This window comes from Oncorhynchus nerka, linkage group LG14 (assembly GCF_034236695.1).
Source record: "Oncorhynchus nerka isolate Pitt River linkage group LG14, Oner_Uvic_2.0, whole genome shotgun sequence".
Taxonomy (NCBI): Eukaryota; Metazoa; Chordata; class Actinopteri; order Salmoniformes; family Salmonidae; genus Oncorhynchus; species Oncorhynchus nerka.
Genome location: NC_088409.1, coordinates 59,381,168 through 59,398,439, shown reverse-complemented (window position 1 = coordinate 59,398,439; position 17,272 = coordinate 59,381,168). Strand labels below are relative to the sequence as shown.

The window sequence follows — 17,272 nt, the reverse complement described above, 5'->3', positions numbered from 1 at the left end:
CTGTGGATCTGTTGGGGCAGTATGCGAATTGGAGTGCGACTAGGATATCCAGGAGGATGTTGATGTTGATGTGAGCCATGACCAGCCTTTCAAAGCACTTCATTGCTACCGACGTGAGTGCTATGGGGCGTTAATCATTTAGGCAGGTTATCTTCACTTCCTTGGGCACAGGGACTTTGGTGGTGTGCTTGGAACATGTGGGTATTACAGACTCAGGGAGAGGTTGAAAATGTCAGTGAAGACATTTGCCAGTTGGTCCGCGCATGCTTTGAGTACATGTCCTGGTAATCTGGCTTTGCGGCTTTGTGAATGTTGACCTGTTTAAAGGTCTTGCTCACATCGGTTACCGAGAGCATTATCACACAGGCATCCAGAACAACTGGTGCTCTCGTGCATGCTTCAGTGTTGCTTGCCTCGAAGTGAGCACGAAAGGCATTTAGCTCGTCTGGTAGGGTCGCATCACTGGACAGCTCGCGTCTGGGTTTCCTTTTGTTGTCCGTAATAGTTTTCAATCCATGCCACGTCCGACGAGCGTCAGAGCCGGTGTAGTAGGATTCAGTCTTAATCCTGTATTGACGCTTTGCCTGTTTGATGGTTTGTCTGAGGGCATAGTGGGATTTCTTATTAGCATCCAGATTAGTGTCCCGCTCCTTGAAAGCGGCAGCTCTAGCCTTTAGCTCGATGCGGATGTTGCCTGTAATTCATGGCTTCTGGTTGGGATATGTACATACGGTCACTGTGAGGGACGACGTCGTCGATGCACTTATTGATGAAGCCGATGACTGAGGTGCCATTGGATGAATCCCGGAACATATTCCAGTCTGTGCTAGCAAAACAGTCCTGTAGCGTAAGCATCCATGTCATCTGACCACTTCCATATTGAGCGAGTCATTAGTGCTTCTTGCTTTAGTTCTTGCTTGTAAGCAGGAATCAGGAGGATAGAATTATGGTCAGATTTTCCAAATGGAGTGCAGGGAAAACTTTGAATGCATCTCTGTGTGTGAAATAAAGGAAGTCCAGAGTGTTTTTTCCTCTGGTTGCACATGTGACATACTGGTACAAATTTGGTAAAACTGATTTAAGTTTGCCTGCATTGCGTCTTCTGGATGAGCATTTTCTTGTTTGGTTATGGCCTTATAAAGTTGGTTGAGTGCAGTCTTAGTGCCAGCATCGGTCTGTGGTGGTAAATAGACGGCTTCGAATAATATACAGTGGGGCAAAAAAGTATTTAGTCAGCCACCAATTGTGCCAGTTCTCCCACTTAAAAAGATGAGAGAGACCTGTAATTTTCATCATAGGTACACTTCAACTATGACAGACAAAATGAGAAAAAAAATCCAGAAAATCACATTGTAGGATTTTTAATGAATTTATTTGCAAATTATGGTGGAAAATAAGTATTTGGTCACCTACAAACAAGCAAGATTTCTGGCTCTCACAGACATGTAACTTCTTCTTTAAGAGGCTCCTCTGTCCTCCACTCGTTAACTGTATTAATGGCACCTGTTTGAACTTGTTATCAGTATAAAAGACATCTGTCCACAACCTCAAACAGTCACACTCCAAACTCCACTATGGCCAAGACCAAAGAGCTGTCAAAGGAAACCAGAAACAAAATTGTAGACCTGCACCAGGCTGGGAAGACTGAATCTGCAATAGGTAAGCAGCTTGGTTTGAAGAAATCAACTGTGGGAGCAATTATTAGGAAATGGAAGACATACAAGACCACTGATAATCTCCCTCGATCTGGGGCTCCACGCAAGATCTCACCCTGTGGGGTCAAAATGATCACAAGAACGGTGAGCAAAAATCCCAGAACCACATGGGGGGACCTAGTGAATGACCTGCAGAGAGCTGGGACCAAAGTAACAAAGCCTACCATCAGTAACACACTACGCCGCCATGGACTCAAATCCTGCAGTGCTAGACGTGTCCCCCTGCTTAAGCCAGTACATGTCCAGGCCCTTCTGAAGTTTGCTAGAGAGCATTTGGATGATCCAGAAGAAGATTGGGAGAATGTCATATGGTCAGATGAAACCAAAATATAACTTTTTCGTAAAAACTCAACTCGTCGTGTTTGGAGGACAAAGAATGCTGAGTTGCATCCAAAGAACACCATTCCTACTGTGAAGCATGGGTTGGAAACATCATGCTTTGGGGCTGTTTTCCTGCAAAGGGACAAAGACGACTGATCCGTGTAAAGGAAAGAATGAATGGGGCCATGTATCGTGAGATTTTGAGTGAAAACCTCCTTCCATCTGCAAGGGCATTGAAGATGAAACGTGGCTGGGTCTTTCAGCATGACAATGATCCCAAACACACCGCCCGGGCAACGAAGGAGTGGCTTCGTAAGAAGCATTTTAAAGTCCTGGAGTGGCCTAGCCAGTCTCCAGATCTCAACCCCATAGAAAATCTTTGGAGGGAGTTGAAAGTCTGTGTTGCCCAGCAACAGCCCCAAAACATCACTGCTCTAGAGGAGATATGCATGGAGGAATGGGCCAAAATACCAGCAACAGTGTGTGAAAACCTTGTGAAGACTTACAGAAAACGTTTGACCTCTGTCATTGCCAACAAAGGGTATATAACAAAGTATTGAGATAAACTTTTGTGATTGACCAAATACTTATTTTCCACCATAATTTGCAAATAAATTCATTAAAAATCCTACAATGTGATTTTCTGTAGTTGAAGTGTACCTATGATGGAAATTACAGTCCTCTCTCATCTTTTTAAGTGGAAGAACTTGCACAATTGGTGGCTGACTAAATACTTTTTTGCCCCACTGTAGATCAGAACTCTCTTGGTAGATAGTGTGGTCTACAGCTTATCATAAGGTACTCTACCTCAGGCGAGCAATACCTCGAGACTTATTTAATATTAGACATCACGCACCAGCTGTTATTGACAAAAAGACACACACCTCCACCCCTCGTCTTACCAGACGTAGCATCTCTGTTCTGCCTGTGCATTGAAAGTCCTTCCAGCTCTATATTATCTGTGTCGTCGTTCAGCCACGACTCGGTGAAACATAAGATATTACAGTTCTTAATGTCCCGTTGGTAGGATAATCTCAATCATAGGTCATCAATTTAATTTAATTTATTTTATTGTATGTTAGCAAGTAGAACGGAAGGCAGTGGGAGTTTACTCGCTCGCCTGTGGATTCTCAGAAGGCAGCCCGATCTGCGTGCTCTTTTCCACCATCTTTTCTTCACGCAAATAACGGGGATCTGGGCCTGTTCCCAGGAGAGCAGTATATCCTTCTCGTCGGACTCGTTAAAGGAAAAAGCTTCTTCCAGTTCGTGGTGAGTAATCCCAGTTCGGATGTCCAGAAGTTATTTTCGGTCATTAGAGACGGTAGCAGCAACATTATGTACAAAATAACTTTCAAACAACATGTAAAACATTAGCCATACTCTTCAGCGCCATCTTAATTCATATAGATGAGTTTTGTTTCATAGTATTTACATAGTGTAGAGTAAACACGCTTGTGAAAAGAATGTGCCAACATTGGTAAGCTTGTGTTTTATGTGTTTTTTTCCATGTGATTGTGCATTTCAGATAGCAGCCCATGTAGGGATGAGTGCAGACTGCACAGCCTCTGTTATTTGGCTGAGGCCCGTTCACAGGCTCCATTGCCTCATTGCAGTTTGCAGCTGTATAAAATGAGGAACAGATTGTGTATGATGTAAAATGGCAAGCATCCCCGTCTCCATGGAAAAGGTTGAGTAAACGTTGTGCCGCAGATTAGTACAGTTTAGAAGGAACAACACTACTAACAACACGTGCCCATGGAAACAATGAAAAGAGCTCTGCTTCCAATCTGTGGCTCCCACTGGACTCCATCATCATGGCTGGAGAAGGTGTGGTGGAGAAGAAGTGCTGGAGAAGAAGAGGTAGAGAAAAAGAGCTGGAGAAGGTGTGGTGGAGAAGAAGAGCTGGAGATGGTGTGGTGGGGAAGAGGAGCTGGAGAAGAAGAGCTGGAGAAGAAGTGGTGGAGAAGAAGAGCTGGAGAAGAAGTGGAGGAGAAGAAGAGCAGGAGAAGAAGAGGTGGAGAAGAAGAGGTGGAGACGGTGTGGTGGAAAAGAAGAGTTGGAGAAGAAGAGGTAGAGAAGGTGTGGTGGGGAAGAAAAGCTGGAAAAGAAGAGGTGGAGAAGAAGGCTGGAGAAGAAGAGCTGGAGAAGAAGAGGTGGAGGAGAAGAGATGTTGTTGGCAGTCGGGGGAGGGGCAGTGCGGTCTTGCCAGGGTGTGTGTTTCTGTGTGTGTGTGCATGTGTGTGGCAGTATGTGTGGCAGTGATGGGGTTACATTTAGAGGGATGGGGGAGGTGCTAGCAGGGCGATAAGGGGAGAGAAGCGGCGGCAGGATTAGAGCAGTCTATAAAGTCGTGAAAACGGAGGTAAAGTTGAGCAACCGTCCCAATAAACCCTGCAGCTCAGCAGAGGAGCCACACGACCGGGTGGAGGATAGAGGAAGGAGGAAGGAGGGTGGCATGGGAGGGTGAGTAACTGTGGGGAGGGAGGGAGGCAGCTGACATACAGGGGCAGGAGACAGTCAGAGGGACAACGGGTACAGAGATGGATTTGGGGGGTATTTTAGGGTTTAGAGATTGGGCGGGGGCAGGGTGGGGCGGTTGATGCCAGCTGACACAGTCTGGCCATCCTCCAGACCAGACCAGACCAGGGGGATGTTTAGACAACTTTGACGGATGCAGGGTGAGCAGGGACAGGTGTGCGGTAACCAGGCCTCCGCCTGGCAGTTGGGTGATACCCAATACCGTCAAAGGGGAGATGTTCTTAACGGGTGCTCAAAAGAGCATTTGGGGTGGGAGGGTTAGAGGCTTAGGTCCCTTATCCACCACCTTCAGCTGCCCCCACCCCATCCCCAGAGTGAAGGCTTCACCAGGCCCCCGTCTTGTTCCACTGACAGGAGCCACCATGGGCTGGTTGACCCTGGAGCCCAGGCCCACTGCAGGGAAGGTCAAAGTCAACCTTAATGCTACCTAAAATCCCGGGCCACTGCTGCCAGTCTAAACACAGACCTCCATTCCTGCCCTCCTCAAACACACACACGCACACCCACACCCACACACGCACACACACACACACACACACACACACACACACACACACACACACACACACACACACACACACACACTGCAGGGTACTAGAGGGATAGTTAGGGTGGGAAGTCAAATAGTAAATTCAACATAATAGAATCCAAGTAGAAAAGCAGGACAGACACTTAGTCATCTATCCTCCTGTTGTGGTTGTAAAGATTCTGAGGTAATCAGCACAGTGGTTTAGCTGACATGGCAGTACAGCAGGGTCCCCGTACACCTCTCAAGTGTGATCTGTGGTAGAGGAGATTTGAGGGACACCTCTGTAACCTAGCTGTGGTGAGGGGTTGAGGAGAGGGAGGGCTGGGGGGGGGGTGATGTTCAGTGAGGGAGGGCAGCATGCTGCCTCCTCCTTCAGTCAAGAGCCTCTCTTCTCCTCTCTCCCCCCTAACCTCATTCTTCCAAACCTCCCTCCCTCGCTTCCTCCCTCCCTCCTCCTCTCACTCCTCTCCATCACCCACGAGCCAAGAGTAGCTGCTTCATTATTCATAGTGGGGGTTGTGTGTTTGTGAGACGGGGAATGTGGGTGTATCATAATTAGGGCCGTCTGTGCAGTACAGCCCGGCCCAGGGGTTGATGAGACAGGGTTTCAGAGCGCTCCAGCGCCCCCTCCTCCTCTCATCTCATCTCCTCCTCCCTCCATTTGAGCCCAATGCGGATGGCAATCAGTCACCGTTAGACTCATCTGGGCTGACCAGGAATTTACACGAGGTCCAGTTACCACACAAGCCCTGAGACGACAAAGGAGCTGCTGAAATGTGTATTTTTAACTGTGTTTCTGTGTGTTTCCAATGTGCACGGTTTAGCTGGAAGAGAGCATCTTTTCTAGCTATGTGTGTGTCAGTGTGTGTGTGATTCCTTTCTTGCTCTGTGTGTCTGCAGGCTGGTATGTGTGTGTTAAGCAGAGTGAATGTCTGGTGATTATGGCTGTATATATAGTCCTCTGTGGGTATGCTTTTGGACGTGTGAGTTTTCTCCGCATGGATAGGCGAGCAGCTTATGTGTGTGTGTGCGCTTGTCCTTGTGTCTTTGTGTATTGTGGGTCATATGTTTTAGGATGTTAGTAGTATCAGTCACTTGAAATCATCTCCATAGTAAACACGTTGCTCCTCGCTATCGCAGCCTGGTACACAGCCAAACAAGGCTGGTTAGGCACATCTCCCTACTCTGGCTCTGTGGCCATGTTAACATGCAGTTAGACCTGTTTGAAATTGAAAAGGAAGAAAGTGTGACAACTGTCCATAGAAACATCAACTTCTAAGAGTCCTTACAGCAACCTGGCAAAATAGATTTTTCTCTGGGTAACACCCCTCATCCCCCCCCCCCCCCTCTCTCCCTCCCTATCTTCTCTCTCCCCCCTCTCTTCTGTGTACTCTCTACTAGCTGGAAGGTCTCAGAGGGGTGTGATAGAGGGCCTTGGGAGGGTGAAGGAGAGAGTGTGAGAGGAGATGAAGGGCAGACCAGCGGAGGGAGCAAACACGGCATCCTTCAGCTGTTTGCACGGCATGGGCCCCGTAACCATGACAACGCCATTCTTGCTGGCTGAAGTCGAACTGAGGAAAAGGGGGAGGGGGGGGGGAGAAAGCCCTGGACCCACTCAAAAGGGTGACATCACTATAGAGGAAGTTACTGTTTCTTCCAAGTCCTTTAGTTATTCTTTTGAGACTTTCTTATACTTCCTCTGGTGCGTGCACTCAATCGTTGCAAGGCTGAGGAGAAGGAGGCTGTGAATCATTTGCTGATTTGCTGTTACATGTACGTAATTCCTCTAGTAAGCTGCAGGCCCGTTGTCCACACCAACACTCAGTTTTCATATGGTTTCCTAAATGACCTAAATGCGTTCCTTGGCTGTACACCGGCCCAACCTGGCCCTCAGACTCAGTGGTTGCAGACTGCTGCAGATCGTTGTGTTTTTTTTCGATCGTTGTGGGTGTTTTTTTTTCGATCGCTGTGGGTGTTTTTTTTTCGATTGCTGTGGGTGTTTTTTTTTCTTCTCTCTCTCTCTCTCTCTCTCTCTCTCTCTCTCTCTCTCTCTCTCTCTCTCTCTCTAACATGGCTGACATGAGCACATTCAAAAGACATAAAGTGATTTTTGACAGAGACCATTTGCCAAGTTTCCTTGACCCCCACCCCCTCCTCCCTTACTGTTCATGATTTCATAAGCACATGCAACATCCACATCCAGTGCAGTCTCCTCACATGCAACGTCCACATCCAGTGCAGTCTCCTCACATGCAACGTCCACATCCAGTGCAGTCTCCTCACATGCAACGTCCACATCCAGTGCAGTCTCCTCACATGCAACGTCCACATCCAGTGCAGTCTCCTCACATGCAACGTCCACATCCAGTGCAGTCTCCTCACATGCAACGTCCACATCCAGTGCAGTCTCCTCACATGCAACGTCCACATCCAGTGCAGTCTCCTCACATGCAACATCCACATCCAGTGCAGTCTCCTCACATGCAACGTCCACATCCAGTGCAGTCTCCTCACATGCAACGTCCACATCCAGTGCAGTCTCCTCACATGCAACGTCCACATCCTGTGCAGTCTCCTCACATGCAACCTCTCCTTTTTAAATAATAACACATTACGTCACCCAACAGGCAACAGCTGCCCTGCAATATTTTCGGGGGACCTGCTGGTTGCCTGGGTGACTATGAGGAATAATCATGGGTCTGGACTGAACCAAACCCCCTTCTCTATAACAAAACACACATAAACACACTGCATAGGGTCCCTGGAGTCCCCTGTCCCTGGTGAGTAGGGCTCCGGCTCCAAGCCTATAGACAATGAGCCCCCGACTCTCAGGGGCCCCATCTGTTTCAAAAGTGCAATCAAGTGAGCCGCGATGGGCGGACAGGAAAATACGAGTCACGGAGGAAGGCTGAAGCCTGTTTTTATATTCTCCCCCCTCTCTCAGTCATCCTCGTTGACTCTCTCTCACACAATCTCTTTCTTTCTCTGTCTCTCTCTCTCTCTGATGGTCATAAAGCCAGGAAACATCTGTAACCCCTTCCACGGGTTAGAGTTCATGTTCCAAAACCTAGTCAGAACAGGCAGGCAGGCAGAGTATTCTGCTACAGTGTCCCCCTGTCTGCTGAGACAGATAGCCCTGCGTCCTTTGTCCCCGGTCGTTAAGCCATTAAAACCAATTTAATTGGTTATTGAGGCGGCCATGGTCATTTCTATGGGTTCAGTGCCCTGTCAATCAATAAATCTCTCTCTGCTAGGCTGGTATTAGCTTGTGGTCAGCACTTTTCTAAATGACAGTGAGTTCTTCCCTTGGAGACTGTTGTGGTGTGACTCAGTTAACCTGTAATCTGTAAATAGTTTACCACCATAGTATGACCATAATGATACTTGAGAGTATGCATTCTGTTTACCTATGAGAACAACACACTTTCAGTGTCTGAGAGAACTTTAAAAAAAAATGTTTTAATCGGCATTAGTTTTTGTTCTTAGGCTGCATTTACACAGGCAGGGGAATTCTGGTATTTTGCTGATTATTGGCAAAGGAGCTGATCTGATTAGTGGAAAATATCAGAATTGGGCTACCTGTGTCAACACAGCATATTGCTGAGTGATTCTACCTCATCACATTTCCTATTTGGTGATTTTTAACCCATTGAAACCAAATGGATGAAAGTCTCACCTATCATAGGCAGATAATCCTGCTATTAGATCAAAGGTACACAGTTTACCGGGTTTACCCAGGGCCTAAGGAGCTCCCTTTAATGAGCTTACATTAAACCTACCCACCATATCTCACTGTTTAAGATTAGTATTTATCAGGCTTTTCCTCTCTAAGGTTATCCCAGTGTGAATCCAACCATAATAGAATCCTGGATTGTTTTCAAGAGGTCTCCGAATTGGAATAAGGGATTAAACTGGGATGATTTCAGTGAAAGCGGAAGAATTAAATACATCTTCAAGTACTTCCTGGTGATCCAGAGATGGGCTCTGCCATTGGACGTCCACCAGAACTATCTGGGAGAAGTGTGTATGTAAGAGCTGTGGAGGAGGACATGGAGGCGGAGGGTTGCCCCCTTCTGCTGCTACTGCATGTAAGGCTTGTCATGCTCTCAGGAGCAGGGGAACAGGGGAGCAGGGGAGGCCAGGGCACACATCATCTCTCAGCAGCTCCCCATCTCTGCCCATTCGTGCAGGGAATGAATGAGTCACACAATTAATGATTCCATAAAAACAACTGCTCTTGAAATGGCCCATCGCTCTCAGCATGGCAGTTGTTGCTGAGCTGAATTCTCCTAGCCAGGCCATCCCATCTACTACATGAAGGGCTTCTCAATGACTAGTGTCAGGCCAAAGGCTCCAACACGTGGTTCATCGGGCCACATTTGAAGAAGATATTTTACCCGTTCCCTATAATGCCTATGAACAGTTCAGTTGTAATTCCTATTTTCATTCATTTCAGGTTCTGATTATTGTAGAAGGAAATCCTGGCCACACAGTAAATAAGAAAATACAACTTACTTTTAACCTCTTTGGGATAGGCGGGATGCAAATGTCTCAACTGGCCAATTGCCAGGGAAAATGCAAAGCGCCAGATTCAAATAAAAGACTATAAAATTCAAACTTTCATTAAATCACACATGTAAGATACTCAATTAAAGCTACACTCAGTGTGAATCCAGCCAACATGTTCGATTTTTAAAATGCTTTTCGGCGAAAGCATAAGAAGCTATTATCTGATGATAGCACAACAGTAAACAAAAGGGTTAGCATATTTCAACCCTGCAGGCGCTACACAAAACTCTGAAATAAAATATAAAACATGCATTACCTTTGACGAGCTTCTTTTGTTGGCGCTCCAACATGTCCCATAAACATCACAATTGGTCCTTTTGTTCGATTAATTCCGTCCATATATATCCAAAATGTCCATTTATAAAGCGCGTTTGATCCAGAAAAAACAGCTTACAAAAAAAACGCAAGGTCACTACAAAATATTTCAAAAGTTAAACTTTGCCAAAATATTTCAAACTACTTTTGTAATACAACTTTAGGTATTTTTAAACGTTAATAATCAATCAAATTGTAGACGGGTCTTTCTGTGTTCAATACAGGAATGAAAACAAACCAGCGATACCTTTACGTCTTGCGCAACTCTCAACAGTGTACCCAGTTCCTAGGTGGCCTACTTCTTCATTGCACTAAAGAATAACCTCAACCAAATTCCAAAGACTGGTGACATCCAGTGGAAGCGGTAGGAACTGAAAACAGGTTGCTAAGAAATATCCCTGGGCAATGACAACCTAGGGAAAAGAGAGAGGGGGAAAAAAACTGAACAGTTAGTCCTCTGGGTTTTGCCTGCTACATAAGTTCTGTTATACACACAGACATGATTCAAACAGTTTTAGAAACTTCAGAGGGTTTTCTATCCAAATATATGAACAATATGGATATCTTATATTCTTGGCATGAGTAGCAGGAAGTTGAAATTGGCACGCTATTTATCCAAAAATGAAAATTCTGCCCCCTAGCCCCAAGAGGAAGCGGTCTTTTGTGCTTTTGATTGGGATGAAACAAGGGGATTCCCAATCATAGTAACTGACTATAGCAGTAACCAGGTAGAGGTTAGTCAGAGCAGTGGTGATGGGACTGCCAACTGAGCATGCTCTGTGAGCACTGTGGGAAATGTCAACATAGCAGAGAAAGGCTTTGTCAAACAGTGTCACTTCTCGGGCAGGGTTACCCCATGTACCCCCCCACCACACACACTCACACACATACAAGAAGACTCAAGGCTGTAATTGCTGCCACAGGTGCTTCAACAGACACACACAAACACTTTTCCCCTTTAACTACATTACAATAGTCATCGCTTTCCTAGGCCTTCATCTAACTAGTAATGTTCAACTGTGCTGCTGAATATCAAACCTCAGACAGACAGTCTATCTATAGAAATGACCTCTTGTGTACAATTGAAATACAGAAAAAGTATTGCAAAAAAGGGTACAATTTGATAGGATGGCCTTTGCTGCTGCTTAACCAGTCTGCCCTCCCCTCCCCTCCCCACTCCCCTTACCCACATCCCCATGCCAAGACAATGGCCATATCTGCCCTAATAATACACTGGCTGGTTTTTTCGGGCCCAGATTACCCCTGGGATACCAGTTGTCAGAAACTCACAGAGGCTCTTCACCCCAACCCATAGTCTGAAATTCCTAAATGTCCCTGTATTAATAGTTCGCCACAACTGGTACTGCGTAGGGCCAAACTCAACCCCATTGGCCCAAGAAAACAATGGAGGGAAAGCGTGAAGCAGGAAGCTGCGACTGGTCGGAGGCGATAAGGACAGATTTCAGTCCGGCCCTAACAGAAGAGAGAGGGAGGGAGAAAAAGAGGTAGGAAGGGAGGGAGAGAGAGAGGGAGATGGCTCGGTTTGGGACTGGCCTAGTTTCTGCCACGTTATGAGGGCTTTTAGGCGGGTTGTTTTCCTTTCATGGTCTAAACACACTCATGTTCAGAGAGAATGGTGATGATATATTTACACAGAGAGAAGTTGTGTTTGTCTTGGATGCGTGGCGCCAATGCACCTGATAACGGCAGTAGAGGAAGATAATTAACCAAGGTCTGTAGCCAGACTGATAGAATCCGGACCTAAAAATTAAGTGCTTACTGTATAGTGCTGGTAATGCAGAGGTCGACATTGTAAATAAACCCTTTTATTGTCCAATTCCCCTCCCGAGGGAGACTCCAATGTCAGACCAGTCAATGACTCGTGTTACTATCGAATTAGTTCCAATACGGAGTCTTTCAGTAGACTCCCTGTCCCACACTAGTCATCATGTACTGTAGCCCACGCTCCGGATAACAAGACACTCCATAGCCGTGTGGCTGTTTTTTCAGCTGCGCTCACAACTTCATACTGTCATGGGATCACAGTACAGTGTAACACTGAACAGATGTGGCCATGTGGACGTTTTAAAAAAATTTTTCTCCCTGCTAATCATGGTTGTAGACATGCAATAGTGATACCAAATGGTTGAGGATGAATGTAGCAGACCGACTCCTACTATATATATATATATATATATATATATATATATATATATATATAGATAGATAGATAGATAGGAGTTGGGTATACATCACTAACAGATATGGGACTAATTAACATCACCCCCTATATATATATAGAGGACCAGTGCATATAGCTTCCTTAATCTGCTGTATTTCTGTAAGCACAGTTTGACCTGGGGTGATGTTAATTACTCAGTAGTAATCATGCTGCCTAACAGGCTTCATTAGGTATATCACCACTGTGTACATTTCAAATGACCTGACATTCCTAGCCTAGTCCCATGTCTGTTTGTGATGTATACCCAACTCCTATATGGTCAATGTGACATGACAATGACCATAGGAGTTGGCAAAACAGTACAAAAACAGATCTGGGACCAGGCTGTATTCATCCTGTTGACTCTGTATGACGTTACTGATGGACTTTGACCAGGCGTTACTGATATTACTTTCACAGATGGGAGATGTGAAAGTCAGGAAACGGCAAACAATCTGCACAATAGTTTAAATAGCTACATTTAATGCTCATAGAAACAAACTACATTGAGTCATTGCATAGATACTGTAGGGAGCGTCTGCTAAGGGGAACCAACTAGAAGAGGCTGTAGTTAGAACGTACACGGTTGTATTTTATGAGATGGCAAATATTATTAACCAATTCCTATGTTGACCACCATCTTGGGAAAGACCAGAAGTGAAACTTTTGAAATCTGGGAAAAGAGGGAGTCACTGGACATTAAAGAAATACACATACTGATTTGTATTTATTTATTTTATTTCACCTTTATTTATCCAGGTAGGCAAGTTGAGAACAAGTTCTCATTTACAATTGCGATCTGGCCAAGATAAAGCAAAGCAGTTCGACACATACAACAACACAGAGTTACACATGGAGTAAAACAAACATACAGTCAATAATACAGTATTGTGTGTTGTGTGTTTTTTAAATGTTTGATTAGGCCTACACATACCCATAAAATGACATTCTCTCAAGATGCTTGATTGGTAATGAGAGTACATTACCATTAATTCAAGTTGCATATGTTCTGTATGTATTTGTCAACAACCTATAAACAACTTTATAGGAACCAAAAGCATTAAGTTAGTAAGTCATGTTCTGTATGTATGAATGAGACATTGAAGTGTTTCCGTCTGTTCTCCAGGCACGACAGAGCGGGTGTGTCTGATCCAGGGGACAGTGGAGGCTCTGAATGGAGTCCATAACTTCATCGCTGAGAAGGTGCGGGAGATGCCACAAAGCACCCAGAAATCCGAACCGGTCAGCGTAATGCAGCCACAGACCACCGTCAACCCTGACCGCATCAAACAGGTGAAGCCCATTACCATGATCCCAACCCCTGCTTCTTTACTCTCAAGACCCTCTAGTGTTGAGACCGAGACTACATTCTCTCCCTGGACTAAATGACAGTTCAACCTGAGAGTGTATAGTGAATGTAAAAGGGATTTTTTTCCACTGAGGCAATGAAAGTGTCTGTGTGCGTGTGCACGTGAGTGTGTGGTTCTAGATGTGTGTTGGGGTAGGTAGGTTTGAATATGATTTAGCAAACTGACAATCCTGGACCGAACCGTTATGGAGGAGCGTCATTGCGGTAGTTAAGCCAAAATGTTGACCCCTGAGCTAGTCATACCAAAATGGATGATTCTAATCCCAGTCATTAGTTTGTATATAGCCTCACCCCATTGTCTATGTGTTGGCAGCTACCATCTCACAACAAGGCGCTGGAAGTCATGATTATTTGTCTTTCGAAGAAGGCCCAATTTAATAAATGTTTTCAGTGTAAGTTTGTGGCCAAGCTCTGATTTTGTGTCTGCACAAGGCTCGAGGGAGTGTTCCCAGCTTCCATGTAAACAGACAGAAAGAGACATCCTCCGGCTGTGATATAATCCACCCAGACAGGATATGGCGTCTGGGGTGTGGGGTTTCTTGCTCTTCCAGATAGGCCCCCTTAAACCCACACATGTGACATTAACAATGGATGGCTAGCCTCACTACCCTCAACCTGTCACCAGCTATCACACAGACCAGGGTCTGGAAGGAAGCTCCCCCAGCACCGCAAAGGAAGTGTGGCTCATAAGTGTTGTCCAGCTAAAACACATAGATGAGGTGTTAGAAGTGAAAAAGGCCATCCGCCAAAATCCACATTGTCCCACATCAGGGCTGAGACTTTCAGCTCATTTGTGCTGCGGCATTCCATCCAGATGATTTGCTCCTTCCATCACCCTCTCTCCCCTTCCACTTCCTTTAAAATCAACCATGGCAGCACTATCGAATGAAAATGACAAGACAAATTGTCACTGTATTTTGTCATGTATAACTCTATTGTTTGGCCTTTCAGAGTCCACCAGTTCATACCAACACAGAACAGGCTCAGTTAGCCACGCCATTGATTCCCCCTCCCAATCTCTTTAAGTGATTATCACTTATGGTCACTTGATGATTACACCCCATTGATTGTTCGGGGAGGACCTGCATTGTTTTCATCTGCAACATTGACCCCAACATTCTATTTATCGTCACGTTAATTCAATTACCTCTTAGAACAAAGAGTACATGTTGGGTATTCATAATTCAGAACTTTAGTTATTTTCTGGTATCTGTGCTGTGCTAATCCCTCACGGCATTGTCCCTTTCGTGCTTACCGAGCAGACTCAGTGATGGCAGGCCATAACCTAAATTCGTGGAACACAATACGAGGGCCTGCCGATGGCGGCTCCTGCTCCTTCTGCCGCGAGGCCAGCCTGATTATTAACGTGTATAATTATAGGAGTTATCAGACATGTTACACACGTCTGCTAGGCAAAGAATACTCCACTGGGAAAAAGTTACTGCAGAGTGAACACTTTGCGGTTCTGATATAGTCAGGAATTTATGCATAATATACACTTACACGCACATTATACAGGCACGCACATGCACTCAAAAATCAAATCAAATCAAATCCAATTTTATTTGTCACATACACATGGTTAGCAGATGTTTAATGCGAGTGTAGCGAAATGCTTGTGCTTCTAGTTCCGACAATGCAGTAATAACCAACAAGTAATCTAACTAACAATTCCAAAACTGCTGTCTTATACACAGTGTCCTAGGAACACACACATATAGTATACAGTTGAAGTCGGAAGTTTACAAACACTTATGTTGGAGTCATTAAAACTCGTTGTTCAACCACTCCACATATTTCTTGTTAACAAACTATAGTCATTTTTCCAACAATTGTTTACAGACAGATCATTTCACTTATAATTCACTGTATAACAATTCTAGTGGGTCAGAAGTTTACATACACTAATTTGACTGTGCCTTTAAACAGCTTGGAAAATTCCAGAAAATGATGTCATGGCTTTAGAAGCTTCTGATCGGCTAATTGACATAATTTGAGTCAATTGGAGGTGTACATGTGGATGTATTTCAAGGCCTACCTTCAAACTCAGTGCCTTTTTGCTTGACATCATGGGAAAATCAAAAGAAATCAGCCAAAAACTCAGAAAAAAATTGTAGATCTCCACAAGTCTGGTTCATCCTTGGGAGCAATTTCCAAATGCCTGAAGGTACGACGTTCATCTGTATAAACAATAGTACACAAGTATAAACACCATGGGACCACGCAGCTGTCATACCGCTCAGGAAGGAGACGTGTTCTGTCTCGTAGCGATGAACGTACTTTGGTGCGAAAAGTGCAAATCAATCCCAGAACAACAGCAAAGGACCTTGTGAAGATTCTGGAGGAAACAGGTACAAAAGTATCTATATCCACAGTAAAATAAGTCCTATATCGACATAACCTGAAAGGCCGCCCAGCAACGAAGAAGCCACTGCTCCAAAACCGCCATAAAAACGCCAGACTACTGTTTGCAACTGCACATGGAGACAAAGATTGCACTTTTTGGAGAAATGTCCTCTGGTCTGATGAAACAAAAATAGAACTGTTTGGCCATAATGACCATGGTTATGTTTGGAGGAAAAAGCCAGAAGAACACCATCCCAACCGTGAAGCACGGGGGTGGCATCATCATGTTGTGTGGGTGCTTTGCTGCAGGAGGGACTGGTGCACTTCACAAACTAGATGGCATCATGAGGGAGGAAAATTCTGTGGATATATTGAAGCAACATCTCCAGACATCAGGAAGTTAAAGCTTGGTCGCAAATGGGTCTTCCAAATGGGCAATGACCCCTAGCATACTTCCAACGTTGCTGCAAAATGGCTTAAGGATAACAAAGTCAAGGTATTGGAGTGGCCATCACAAAGCCTTGACCTCAATCCAATTGAAAATTTGTGGGCAGAACTGAAAAAGCGGGTGCGAGCAAGGAGGACTACAAACCTGACTCAGTTACACCAGCTCTGTCAGCCAATTTATTGTGGGAAGCTTGTGGAAGGCTACCCGAAACATTTGACCCAAGTTAAACCATTTAAATGCAATGCTGCCAAATACTAATTGAGTGTATGTAAACTTCTGACCCACTGGGAATGTGATGTTTTTGTATTTCTTTGTTTTGGCCGGGTATGGTTCTCAATCAGGAACTGTCTATCGTTGTCTATCAACTGATTGGGAACCATACTTGGGTAGCTTTTTCCCACAGGGTTTTTGTGGGTAGTTCATTTCTGTTTCATGTTTTCCACCTTTCAGGACTGTTTTGGTTATTCCCTTTGTTATTTTGTTATAGTGTTCAGTTTTAATAAAGGAAGCATGAACACTTACCATGCTGCGCTTTGGTCCGATGATTCCTCATCTTCAGACGACGAATACCGTTACAATTATTCTGACATTTCACATTCTTAAAATAAAGTGGTGATCCTAACTGACCTAAAAGAGGGAATATTTACTAGGATTAAATGTCAGGAATTGTGAAAAACTGAGTTTAAATGTATTTGGCTAAGGTGTATGTAAACTTCCGACTTCAACTGTATATCGAAACTAATGCACTCTTATACACAAACCAGTATTTAAAGGAAAGATTCACTCATTTTGAATGGTATGTGGTTTTTGTGCATCTCGATGCACATTTGACATACCGCCTGTATTTCTGCCTGCTTGAATGGCAATAAGCTCAGATGCACATGAAAACATGAAATGACCC

At 44.8% G+C, this 17,272-nt stretch overlaps 1 protein-coding gene across 2 annotated transcripts in view; it reads left to right on the top strand.

The window, feature by feature from the left end:
- Positions 1-17,272, top strand: part of LOC115141557 (RNA-binding protein Nova-1-like) — a 60,392-nt gene that overhangs the window by 25,983 nt on the left and 17,137 nt on the right. For both annotated transcript variants that reach the window (XM_029680530.2, XM_029680529.2), the window contains one exon: positions 13,335-13,501. In XM_029680530.2, the coding sequence (XP_029536390.1) occupies positions 13,335-13,501 (167 nt within the window). The remainder of the gene's footprint in view (positions 1-13,334; positions 13,502-17,272) is intronic.